The sequence below is a fragment of the Saccopteryx leptura genome, chromosome 5, assembly GCF_036850995.1.
Source record: "Saccopteryx leptura isolate mSacLep1 chromosome 5, mSacLep1_pri_phased_curated, whole genome shotgun sequence".
Taxonomy (NCBI): domain Eukaryota; kingdom Metazoa; phylum Chordata; class Mammalia; order Chiroptera; family Emballonuridae; genus Saccopteryx; species Saccopteryx leptura.
Genome location: NC_089507.1, coordinates 59,110,582 through 59,123,753, shown reverse-complemented (window position 1 = coordinate 59,123,753; position 13,172 = coordinate 59,110,582). Strand labels below are relative to the sequence as shown.

Sequence of the window (13,172 nt, the reverse complement as noted above, 5' to 3'; positions counted from 1 at the left end):
CATAATACATTTTATCTGCCCAACAGACACACAACACAATCAACAGTTTAAATACTATAGAGATGTTTACCTGAAACCCATGTGTTCTTATAGACCAATGTAACCTCATTAAATTTAATTTGCAAATTAAAAAAAAAACAACTAAGAATCAAGTGACTTGTCCAATATTATATAGCAGGGTATGAGTTCAGGCCAGAGGGACTCTAACGCCTGCTTCCTGAGCTGTTTGCTGGCCCCTGAGAACAGTGACTGGGGAGCAAATGAATTGCGTATGTTGGCTGCACATTTGTACAGGTTTCAGCACTGCATGTGGAAGGTAAAACCTTCCTAGCTCTGGCAGTTTTAGGTAGGGAGCCAGCTGTGAAAGCACTCTCACTGTGCTTTCTGGGCTAGTGTGGAAAGCATTTGGTTTAGAAACAGACGTGTTAGATATGTGCCTTTTGATGAAATGGGGAGAAAAGTTACCACCCCAAGTCATATCACTGTGGCTTTTAGGTATTTCACATGAATATTTCTCATGCTTCATTTTCTTCTAGAATTGCCTTCATCTAGAACATTTTGCAATGGTGTTGCTCTCAACTCCCATGATTCTTGTGCCTTCATTATATGAAGTACTATATTGCTTTTCCAACAAACAGACTGAAGTTCTTTTCAGCACATGTGTGTATTGCAGTCTTTTGCTCATTTGGATAATTTTATCAAGAGTGAGTGTTTATATTTGTAAGAGATTAATCTTTTGCGATCATTTTTGGATAAAAAGTTATTCATATTTTAACCTTTGTTTGTTATAACTATTATTTATTTATTTACTTATTTAACCAAATGAAGCCTTTAGATTTTACTATCAATGAAGAATTATGTTTGGTGGGACATTAAAAAATTAAGTATCAAAGCATGAAATAAAATAGTACACAAGTAAAACTATTTATTATAAGTTCTACCTGACTAGAGCAGGTGTTGGCAAACTTTTTCTGTAAAGGACCAGGTAGCAAGTTGTAAAGCCAGTATCCACGGCCACCATCACAGCTGCCGGCTCATGCAGGTTCGCATTGGATTTGGACAGTCGGTAAAGAAACAATGGAGCCAAAAACTGGTGGGCCATTACCTTAATTAATCCTAGCTTGCACCCGGCGGGCAAGTAAAAACACACACTGGGCTCCAAAACCCACTCACATTCAGTGCTCACAAAGCTACTGACTTATCCGAGGTTTCTAGCTCACCAGACTTATTCACCTCTGTTCCCCATCTTCTTCCTTCTCTCTGCACAAACTCTGCACTAACTGGCTTCTCACTCAACCTTCGGCCATCTTGGCTGCTTCTCCTGGTCACATGGTCTCTTTCTGCTCTCCTCTCTGCTCTCTCCTCTAATGATAATCTCAGGAACCAAAGAGAGCAAGCTCCTGTTCTGCCCCCATTTTATAGTGTAGAAATCAAAACCTTTAATCCAATATACAAAATAGGGAAGTCTCTAATACAAAGTCACTTATCAGAGACATGATGGGATTGTACCACCCCACATCAAAAAGGGTGGGAAAGGCTTAATCCCAAAACCAAGTCCCAGGCTACAAGGATTCTGCCTGCCCACAGCCCACCCCAAACACACATTAATATCACCTGGGGGACGGCCTCCTCGTGGGTAGCATCATCTTTAACAAAGTAAGCATAATACATTTTATCTGCCCAACACAAGTATTTTATGGTCTCTTGTCTCAGTGACTCAACTCTGCTGTTGTAATATAAAAGCAGACATACACAAAAATCAATGAGCATAGCTGTGTTCCAATAAAACTTTATAAACACTGGTTTAAATTTCCTAATTTTCATGTGTCACAAAACCGCTCTTTTTATTTTTTCCAGTCATTTAAAAATGTGACACTACTCTTAGCTCATACTAAAATAGATTATGGACCAGATATTTTGACCACTGGTCATATTTTACTGACACATGAACTAAAGAGTAAAGCAAAAGACAGGAAACAGCAAAAGATGAAGTTGGTGAATCTCGATCAAAGAGGGTATCCCAGAGGCAATGAGAAGCCACTGAGCAGGAGTGACATCTATTGTATATTCCAAGTAGAGTATTATTCCAGCTGCAATATAAAGGATGAATCTGAAGGAAGCTAGATGGAGGTAAAAGACTATTTCTTCCCTTTCTTCTTAAGGAGATATGACAGCCTGAACCAGAACATTGAGGGGAAACAGGCTAGAGGAGATGAGAGCTTAGAAAGATATTTACAAGGTAAATACTGAATATAGGAAGAAGGGAAAGAGAAGATTCTAGAATACTGCCTAGATTTCTGGTTTGGGTGACAAAGAGTAGAGTAATATCATTAACTAAGACCAGGAATAAAGCAAAATAGGAAGGTCGTCACGAGATGAGTTCAGTTTGGGGCATTACAAAACTGAGTGTGGGGTTTGTTGCATCAGTGACCCCAATTCTTTATCCTATTCAACTGAAAATAAGAGGTCAAAGTAAGAGAGAGGCAGCAAACATTTGAGAACCAAACAAATAGTTATTCTGGAAAAACTGACCCAGGCAGAAATCCAAATAGTCATAGCTATATTATCTGCTTTCTTGTTATCTTTGCAAACAGTTGTTTGGGATGCAACGTTGCTTTAGACTCAGTCTAAAGTTCTTCTGCCAAGTTTTAACATTCCAAAGGTCTGAGGAGTACACCTGCAAGACTAGTTCCTCTGGGATTGCAGCTCTAACTCTTTTATAGTGGCTCCATTTATACTTTTGTTTACACCCTTTCTCCATTCAAGTCCCTTTGCTAAGTTCCTCCCATTTAAAGAGGTGAAGTATATTTCCTAGTACCTTGATTTGGCCATGTGACTAATTTGCCAAGGAAGAAGAGCAAAAGTGACAGTTTATCTGTTCTAGGCTTAGGTTACAAGTGGCTTCATTGTTTCCACTGACAGGTTTGTATTTCTGACATTTCCATACGAACATGCCTGGGCTAACCCAAAGGTGAGAAGATGAGATGTGAAACAGAGCTGCCTCCACAGAGCCCCAGGCTGGATTAGACATTCTCACCTGACCTGCCTACACACAGGCACACACCTTGCCCAGTGAAGGTCATCAGAGATATACATCCCAACCTAGTTTTAGATTAGCTGACCCACAGATGTATAGGCAATGACAAGAAATTGTGGGGTGGTTTGACATATTAAAAAAGGTAACAGGGTGCTTACAAAATAGCTAAGAAAATATGTTCAACAGGTAACTGCAGTTAAGAGTTTGAAGTTAAGAAAACAGAACTAGAGGAGCTATATTTTCTCAGCATTAATTCAATCCACACCTGTAATCTTTTAACCATAAAAGTTTTAAATTAGTGATGTAAGCCTGACCAGGTAGTGGTGCAGTGGATAAAGCATCGGACTGGGATGCGGAGGACCCAGGTTTGAGACCCCGAGGTTGCCAGCTTGAGCGCGGGCTCATCTGGTTTGAGCAAAGCTCACCAGCTTGGACCCAAGGTCGCTGGCTTGAGCAAGGGGTCACTCAGTCTGCTGAAGGCCCAAGGTCGAGGCACATATAAGAAAGCAATCAATGAACAACTAAGGTGTCAAAACGAAAAACTAATGATTGATGCTTCTCATTTCTCTCTGTTCCTGTCTGTCTGTCCCTATCCATCCCTCTCTCTGACTCTCTCTGTCTCTGAAAAATAAAAATTAGGTAATATTCTATAAATATTTTTGGGTTCTGTGGTAGGCAGAATAACTACTTCCCAAAGATGTCCATACCTTCATGGCAAAAAGAATTTTGCAGGTGTGACTGAAGAAAAAGACATCAAAATGGAGTATCCTGAATTATCCAGGTGAGCCCAATACAATCACACCGAATTCCTGAAAGCAGAGAAACTGTTCCCCTTTCCATCTGCATCTGACTGAAATGGGAAAAGACAGGAAAATTCAAGCATGAAAAGGGATTCAATTTGCAGTTCCTTGCTTTGAAGATGGAGGAAGGGAAGGGAGGAAGGCCACGGGCCAAAAGAATGCAGGTGGCCTTTTAAAGCTGGAAATGGCAAGGAACACTCTTCCCTAGAGCCTCTAGAAAAGAATGAAGCGCTCCCAACACCTTAATTTTAGCCCAGTGAAATCCGTAACATTTGTAGTAATTTGTTATGGCAGCAACAGAAAATTAATGAGGTTCTATAAAATTTATGTGAAAATAGTGGAGGACAACAAAATAGTATTTTTAAAAAGGACCTCAAAAACCATCCAAAGTGCCCTGGCCGGTTGGCTCAGCGGTAGAGCGTCGGCCTAGCGTGCGGAGGACCCGGGTTTGATTCCCGGCCAGGGCACACAGGAGAAGCGCCCATTTGCTTCTCCACCCCTCCGCCGCCGCGCCTTCCTCTCTGTCTCTCTCTTCCCCTCCCGCAGCCAAGGCTCCATTGGAGCAAAGATGGCCCGGGCGCTGGGGATGGCTCTGTGGCCTCTGCCTCAGGCGCTAGAGTGGCTCTGGTCGCAACATGGCGACTCCCAGGATGGGCAGAGCATCGCCCCCTGGTGGGCAGAGCATCGCCCCTGGTGGGCGTGCCGGGTGGATCCCAGTCGGGCGCATGCGGGAGTCTGTCTGACTATCTCTCCCTGTTTCCAGCTTCAGAAAAATGAAAGAAAAAAAAAAAAAAAAACCATCCAAAGTATAATTCTACTCTCACATTTAGCACTCAACGAAACTTCATTACCACAATTAAAACTAATATTCTCTAAGCTAATGAGCAATTTAACAGAACAGCTTCTCATGCCAATGCTCATTCTGGACTGACAACAAGTCTAAGCAGGAGCTCAAGAAGATGAATGCAACAAGCCCCAGCTACATAGGAAGTACTCCACAAAATTCTGAAACCTTCCAAACTGGAGAGATCACATTTTTATTTTATATTTAGTAAAAGAGCAGTGAAGGCAGCAGAAGAAGGAGCCTAGAGAACCTGTTCCAGTAGTAAATTCTCTACCTAAAATAAAATGAATATGAGTCCTAGCTATAATCTACAGGTTTACTTTACATAAATGCTGATTTCACCAATTTTTAATCATGGCTGAAACTGTCCACTTAATTTACAATTAATAGAAAATTCCCAGAGGCTGAAATGATTTTTAAATTAATAAATATTTGCCAAACACTATAAAAGTCTGATACATGGCAACTGAGTTGGATATACAACAATTTACTTATTTATACTTTGGACTGTGTTTCACAAAACACATACTGAGGTGATTCAGTGAAAATATTAAGTTACAATTGGAGCATTGCTTTAGTTAAAAAAAAAAAGATTAAATCATTATAACACAGATCAAACAGGACTCTAAGGAAAACACTTTCTTCCAAAAACAAAAAACTGCACTTGAACAAAATCTATCAATAATAATTAATTTCATAGGCCCACTACCTATTTTCCATGACCCTCAAAAACATGTCTGTCTTTAGTCATAGAATTACATCCAGAAAACTTTGTTGTTAATGTAATTATGTAAGGCCATATCAGGAGAGCTTAAATACTATAATTCTCAGAGCCTAAAATAAATCATACTAGAAAGGAAAGGTATTTTTGGAAAATGAGGGAGAAACACCTGGCAGTCTGAATCAAAGAGAACAAACAGAACTGAGCTGCAGTTACCTGGGTAACTAAACCACACTAATTAAATGAGTAAAAGAGACTGCACTGAGGTAATAACTTTCTCCCTGCCTCATCTGCCCCCGAACTCCAAAAGCATGAAAGGAAAAATAATTCCACAGCCACACCCAAATAAAACATAAGAAAAAAATCAGTGATATAATAAATCTCATTTCATGACCTTTTGAAGACCCAGAGATCCAAGTCCTTTGAAGACTAAAGAAACCATTTACTTTGAAGAATGGCTGTGGGAGAGGGATGCATACAACCTCTGTCAAACTAAACAAGACCTAAGAGACCATGCCTAGGGTATGTAACAATTAATGGGATGCAAATGCCTGGAATTTGTATTTCTCAGTGTAAATTACGTAAATTCACTAATGTTTCTGATGCTGGTTTATTTATTACACTAAATGTGGAAGTTCTGCTTCCACTTACAATGTAAAATAACAGAATAAAGCCCAGTCATAATATATATAAGTGAAAATAAAAAAACAAGAGCTGGAAAGAGCTTTTAACAATAAGAAAGCATCAAATAAAAATCACAACTTTTCTTGAACCTGACACATAGCTGAGACCACAGGGCAACTGAGTAGCCTGAAATCCAAGCAATCAACCCCACCCTCCACCCCCACTCCACATGCTTGCCACCAGGGCAAGTCTCATCTGTAGCAGAGTAAGAGAGAAAGGAAAGCAAGTAAGGGGGGGAGGGGGAGGGGAGGAAATAGCTAAAATTTTAAGAGCTAATGTGACAGTAAACCCCCCCAGAGATCCAAACACAAGGAGAGTTCCCTCTCGTCTCGGTTAGCAGGGCCTTTCCACAGACCTCCACCAAATACTCCTGGGAAATACGGGAGCAGGCCAGGAGACTAGAAATCCTCCCTTCAGGGTGCTGGCAAAGAGATCAGCCACTGCTGCCAGAAAAGCAGGTAACCATGAAACCTCTAGGGCACAGGTAAACACCCATTCTGTGTAGGGAAAGAGAGAAGAAGAAAACACTGAAACCTCCACCCTTGGGAGTAGGGCAGGAAACAATCCTGCATGCAGTATCCGCTATCAATGAAGTTGAGGAAGGGCCCACACACTGTCGCACAAGACCTGCAACAGATATATACCATGGGGAGAAGGGGCAGAAATACATATTAAGGATATCCCATCCTCAAAATCTAACTACACTGGGTCTACTTAAGATGGAGGCTGGATTTGAAAGAGAATCCCTCACACACCTTCACCAGTTTATCAAGCAGTGTAATAAGCAATAGCAGTTCACTACCAGGGGAGGGGAAGAGTATGGAGAGACACCCCCTCCGCCCAAACAGCTGCACAGGCAGAAAACTGATTAGGGACCACTGAGAAAAACCTTCCAGCAGCCCAGCCCCCACCCAAAGCACAAAGTGACAGAACAGAAATCTGAAGCTGATGGTAACTATAGCAACAGTAAAACCAAAATCTCAACACCTGACTAGATTGACTCAAGGCTATGACAGAAGAGGTATGTGCATTTCCAGGCATAAATACTACGTACTTCAGTCTTGGCTGTTCTTTGCAAAATATCTGGCAGACCATAAAAAATTTTTAAATACTTGAAGAAGCAAGAAAAATAAGCTACTGTCAAGAGAGAAACAGAACCAGAGTCAGAGATGACAAAGTGGCCTTTTTCTTTCTTTTTTGATTGATTGATTTTAGATAGGGGAAGGAAGAGAGAAAGAACCATTTATTTGTTGTTCTACTTAGTTGTGCATTCATTACTTGCTTTCAGTAAGTGCCCTGACTGGGGATTGAACATACAACCTTGGTGTTCCAGGACAATCCTCTGACCAACTGAGTTAACTGGCCAGGGCTAACACAGTGGCCTTTTTAAAACAGGGTCTACCATTGGCAAACCATGGGTGTATATGTTTGCACATACATAGAGGAGCAAGGACATTCAGAATGACAAGAGAAAAGAGAAAAAAGCAAGCGCAATCTCTACTCTGTCTCAGATCCTGATAAAAAATAAATTAGCCACAAAAAAACTATTTTTTAGTACATTATAAAGTCAGGAGATTAAAACAAAACCACAACTAAAATTATGAATATTGGCCCTGGCCGGTTGGCTCAGCGGTAGAGTGTCGGCCTGGCGTGAGGGGGGACCCGGGTTCGATTCCCGGCCAGGGCACATAGGAGAAGCGCCCATTTGCTTCTCCACTCCCCCCCCCCTTCCTTCCTCTCTGTCTCTCTCTTCCCCTCCCGCAGCCGAGGCTCCATTGGAGCAAAGATGGCCCGGGCGCTGGGGATGGCTCCTTGGCCTCTGCCCCAGGCGCAAGAGTGGCTCTGGTCATAGCAGAGCGACGCCCCGGAGGGACAGAGCATCGCCCCCTGGTGGGCAGAGTGTTGCCCCTGGTGGGCATGCTGGGTGGATCCCGGTTGGGCACATGCAGGAGTCTGTCTGACTGTCTCTCCCCATTTCCAGCTTCAGAAAAATACAAAAAAAAATAAATAAGTAAATAAATAAAATAAAATTATAAATATTATAATTCTGTTCAAACTACTGAATAACTAACTCATTGTCAGGCATAAAATATTGCTAATCATTTTTCATTTTTTTAAGTATACATAGTTTTTATACTATGCTTTTTAGGTTAGTGAATTTTTTTCAAAAGTTGTACTTGAGCAATGGTACAGTGGATAGTGTCAGCCTGGGACACTGAGGACGCAGGTTCCAAAACTGAGATCACTGGCGTGAGCACTGGCTCATCCAGCTTGAGCACGAGCTCATGACCTCATGGTCGCTGGCTTGAGCCCAAATGTCGCTAGCTTGAAGCCCAAGGTCGCTGGCTTGAAGCCCAAAGTCTCTTGGCTTGAGCAAGGGGTCACTGGCTCAGCTATAGCCTCCTCACCTCGGTCAAAGCACATATGAGAAAGCAATCAATGAACAACTAAGGTACCACAACCAAGTTGATGCTTTCCATCTCTCTCCCTTCTCTCTCTCAAAAAAAAAAAAAAAGTTGTACTAGAATAGAATTTGAAGAAGATATAAAATGAAAATTTTCTACAGGATAAAAGAAAACATTTAAAAATAAAATATTCTCAAAGTAATTAATATCCCTAATAAGCAAATACTTTAACAAAGCAGAAAAAAAAATAGAAACATGGGGAAAATATATATATTAGATATACACTGAAGAAACATAAATAATGACTGATGATATCCAGGGTAGATAGGAATATGAAAAAGGTGGGCACTCTCACCCACTGCTGGGTAGAGATGTAAACTGGCATAACTAATACCTCTCCAATTTCTCAACAAAAGAAAATCCAGATATTATTCATACTCATAGGAAGCCTCCTTTCTATATAGTTACATTCCACCACCTCTTTCTTTATCCTGTATTCAAATCATATCAGACTGTATCACATGCATATCATTTACTTTCATGCTCTTATAGCACTGAAACACTTTTCTCAAATTCCCCTGCAAAATTCCTTCAAGACCCAGCTCAACTACTTCTTGCACTACTCTCTCCCAGGTAGAGTTAACTGACCTTTCATCTGTGATCCCACAGCACTTGGTCCATTCCTCTACTGTAACAGTTAAACCATATTAAAGTTATAGGGCAGATGTGTGCAAATTCATAATATATATAGAGAGAGCTCCTACTAATCAACAAACAAATGGGAATAGGACATGAGCAGAAAATTCACAGTAAAGAAAAATTAAAATGGTTCTTAAACATATGAAAAGATATACAACCTCAATAAAAAAAAAAAGGTAAGTTAAAACCACGATGATACCATTTATTACCTATAAAATTGGCAACAATGAAAAATTCTTCAGTACTTCTGACCAATAGGCTGTAACTTAGGGTGTACCACAACCCACTCCTCAGGTTGTATAATATGCTAGAATGGCTAGAACTCAGAGAAACACTTATTTAACATTTACCAGTTTACTATATAATAAAGGATATGATAAAGGATACAGATGAACAGCTAGAGAAATAGGTATGTACATACGGTGAGATCCAGAGGGTCTGGAACACAAGAGTTTCTGTCCTCATTGGGTGTGGGAGCATCACCCTCTGACACACAGATTGAGTCCACCAACCCAGAACCTCTCTGGTCCCCTCCGCACTCAAGAGATTTTTATGGAGGCTTCATCATACAGGCATGATCAATTATGAACTCAATCTCTAGGCCTTCTCCCCTCCCTAGAGGACAGAGAGTAGGGCTAAAAGTTCCAAGCTTCTAAACGTGGTTTAGTGTTTTTGGTCACCAGCCACAATCCAGGAGCCCATCAAGGGTTGCTTTATTAGTAAAAAGGTGCTGCTATCACCCAGGAAATTACAAGCGGTTTTAGGAGCTCTGTATCAGGAAATGGATCAAAGACCCCACATTAGAACAAAAGATGTTCCTAGCAACCCTATCACTCAGGAGATTTACAAAGGTTTTAGGAGCTCTGTGTCAGGAATGGGGCAGAGACCAACATAAGTATTTATCATGTCACAAAATCCTAGTGCCAACACTTATTAGCTCTGTGAACTTGGGCAGTTTATATAATCTATTGGTGCCTCGCTTTTTGTCTCTAAAAGAGATATAACAATAGCTTCCACATAAGGTTGCTGTAGGGACTAAATTCATAATTGAATGTCAGTGTTCAACAAATGTTAAGTATTATTATACTAAATCATATCTTCCATTCAGAACTATGAGGTCAAAGAAGTAGAGATGAAAGACTTTTACAACTACATGTCCCTGTATCTGTTTATGGAAACAAGTATAATATTTTTGAATCAAAATTTTAAATAATAACAAATGAAACAACTAATATACATATATAAATAAATACTTACTTTCTGGCAGCAGCAAAATATCTGTTGGGCACATGAACACATGTAGAACAAGTATAAAGAAGTGTCTCATAAGCCATCTTGGAAAGACTATGCCTTTGATGTACCAAGACTTGAAAGAAGAAAACATATAAAATATTAATATTAAATATTAATTACATTCATTTTCTTTATATTTTAATTAGTGTTTTCAAAAACAAAAACATTCAATATTTTGTTAACCTAACCATTCTTTAAAAGTGTAGTAATAAACATTTCATTTCCTGAAACTAAAGTCAAGTAAACACAACTAATTGAACAATTTGTCTTCACTTGTTTTTAACTTAATCTAGTACAGGCTCAGAGTATATTAGCTCTTATTACAGAATATGTACATATATCTTGAATTTTAAAAATAATTTAAATTTTATTCATTTTTTAAAATGGACAATTCATCCACCAAGTTGCTCAAGGTACTTCTGAAAGAACAAAGTAAAGGCAACTACCTTACCAGAGATGAAGACTTGTGATAAAACTATGGTAATTAAGACACTGTCGCCCTGGCCGGTTGGCTAAGTGGTAGAGCGTCGGCCCGGCGTGCGTAAGTCCAGGGTTCGATTCCCGGCCAGGGCACACAGGAGAAGCGCCCATCTGCTTCTCCACCCCTCCCCCTCTCCTTCCTCTCTGTCTCTCTCTTCCCCTCCCGCAGCCAAGGCTCCATTGGAGCAAAAGATGGCCCGGGCACTGGGGGTGGCTCCTTGGCCTCTGCCCCAGGCACTAGAGTGGCTCTGGTCGTGACAGAGCGAAGCCCCAGATGGGCAGAGCATCGCCCCCTGGTGGGCGTGCCGGGTGGATCCCGGTTGGGCGCATGTGGGAGTCTGTCTGACCGCCTCCCCGTTTCCAGCTTCAGAAAAATACACACACACAAAATAAAAGACACTGTGGTACTGGCACTAGAAAGACAAAGTAATAAATCAATAAACACCCCAACAACAGATTCATGCACATATGGATATTTGCAACATGTAAAATCCATGGGGTGACGCTGGATGCTGCCTCCACGTAAACATCTATCTTAATTAAATAATATATATCTCTGTACTTCGAAAATACAGAACAAAACAAAAATTAAAAAGCATTGTACCAAAAAAGGGCTGTCATCCTAGCCCTTAACTGGATCTTATTAAATGCTGAGAAGAGTTGCTACCAAGAAATACACCTCAATTAGCTGCCAAAAGACAAATGTTAATCCAAAGTAGACGTCTTTGAAAGTTTAATAGCCATTGGGTTAAAAAAAAAAGATCGTCTGCAACTATGTAGTACTCCGAAAGCACCAACAAGTACTCTGCAAACGTTCAAGTTTACAGTTGTGAGCCACATATATATACCACATTTCCTTATCAGAACTCACTTCGCGTGTCCTCCGCCCGCCCCGCCCCGCCCCCAGCCCCGCCCCCAGTCAGAGCTAGAAAGCACCCTGGTCCTCGCCTCAGTCCCAAAGGGTGGTGGGAGGGCTGTCGATGTTCATCCCCCTCCCCTTCCACTCCTACGGGGGACGGCTCCCGGAAGTACTGAAACTGCTGATAAGATCGCCTTTCAATAGTAGTGACCCTCTGGAAAACTTAAGTGCCCAAAAAGAGGAGGCTTTTCCAATCCCGAGTGCAGACCCGTGCGTCAGAGACGCTGGCTTGCCCTCTGCTGCAGCCAGGACACTCCGCGCCAGAGGTCTTTTCCGCCAAACCCACACGACCCCTTGCTTTACCTCTGCCGAAGGACCTGACAGCTGCCGCCATATTGACCTCTCCGGATTGTGTTGATGAAATTGGTCCTACGTTTCAATTTGGATGAAATTTTGAAAGGGTTCCCATCCGGAATTGGCGGAAGGGGAAGGGATTACACGGAGCAAGAAAGGGGCGGAAACCAAAATAGGCTTTCATGCCGATTCTGCTTGCCTGTGAGGACGCTGGACGCCGGTGCCCCGTGGCGGTATTACTATCAGTCATCCGTGCTGCCCAGGACCCTGTGTTTCAGGGTTCCGGTAGGACAGTTTAAGCGTCTTTAGGGAAATCTGCTCTTCTTGCAGAATACGGTCCTGTTGGCGATACCTAACCATTTTCCACTTTTCTTTTCTCTTTCTTTTTTGATTCTGCAAGTGTACTCAAGGTGACCGTTTTAATGAATTGTGAAAGTACCCAGGAAAGCAGGAAAAACAAAATCTGAAGAATCTCACCAGCTACCATTGCCACATTTCTAGCCTTGTAGACTTAAGAAAGAATTCGCCAGGCTTTCCACTATCCTCCAAGGTGGTTGTTCCAATCACTAACTTTTAACTCAGCTTAAAATCAGTAAAGTTTTAAGTTAATTTTAACATTAATCAGCACTACATTTTTGCCCCTGCTGGCTAACTGTGGCATTAGGATCAATTGTATAATAATACTTAACAATTTATATAACATTTCTAGTTTTAATGTCAGATCTGAAATCTACTCAGGTTATTCTGATCGAAAAAAAATTATCAGTATTCTTTCCATTACCTCACAGCTGTTGGTATGATTTATCTAAAATCTGGTCTCAGACTGTATCACTTCCCAGATTGAATAAAATCCTCCAGTGACTTCTGGAGCTGCTCCTGGCCTCCACCTACCTCTCCAACCTCAAACCACCTGGCAACATCCTCTCCAACCCCCTACCCCCAGGGTAACTCCTTACCACGCTGTTCATTATGTCCCTTCTGTTTGGAATATCTTGT

General features: G+C 41.3%; 1 protein-coding gene across 2 annotated transcripts in view; it reads right to left on the bottom strand.

Moving 5' to 3' along the window:
- MRPL1 (mitochondrial ribosomal protein L1) overlaps nt 1-12,395 on the bottom strand; it is a 62,862-nt gene extending 50,467 nt beyond the window's left edge. The window contains exons 1-2 of one of the 2 annotated variants that reach the window (XM_066384657.1): nt 12,186-12,395; nt 10,448-10,556 (exon numbers count right to left, since the gene is read on the bottom strand). In XM_066384657.1, the coding sequence (XP_066240754.1) occupies nt 10,448-10,556; nt 12,186-12,216 (140 nt within the window). In that variant the 5' untranslated portion in view covers nt 12,217-12,395. The remainder of the gene's footprint in view (nt 1-10,447; nt 10,557-12,185) is intronic. The other variant, XM_066384656.1, reaches the window with a different exon arrangement.
- Between the last annotated feature and the right edge of the window lie 777 nt (nt 12,396-13,172).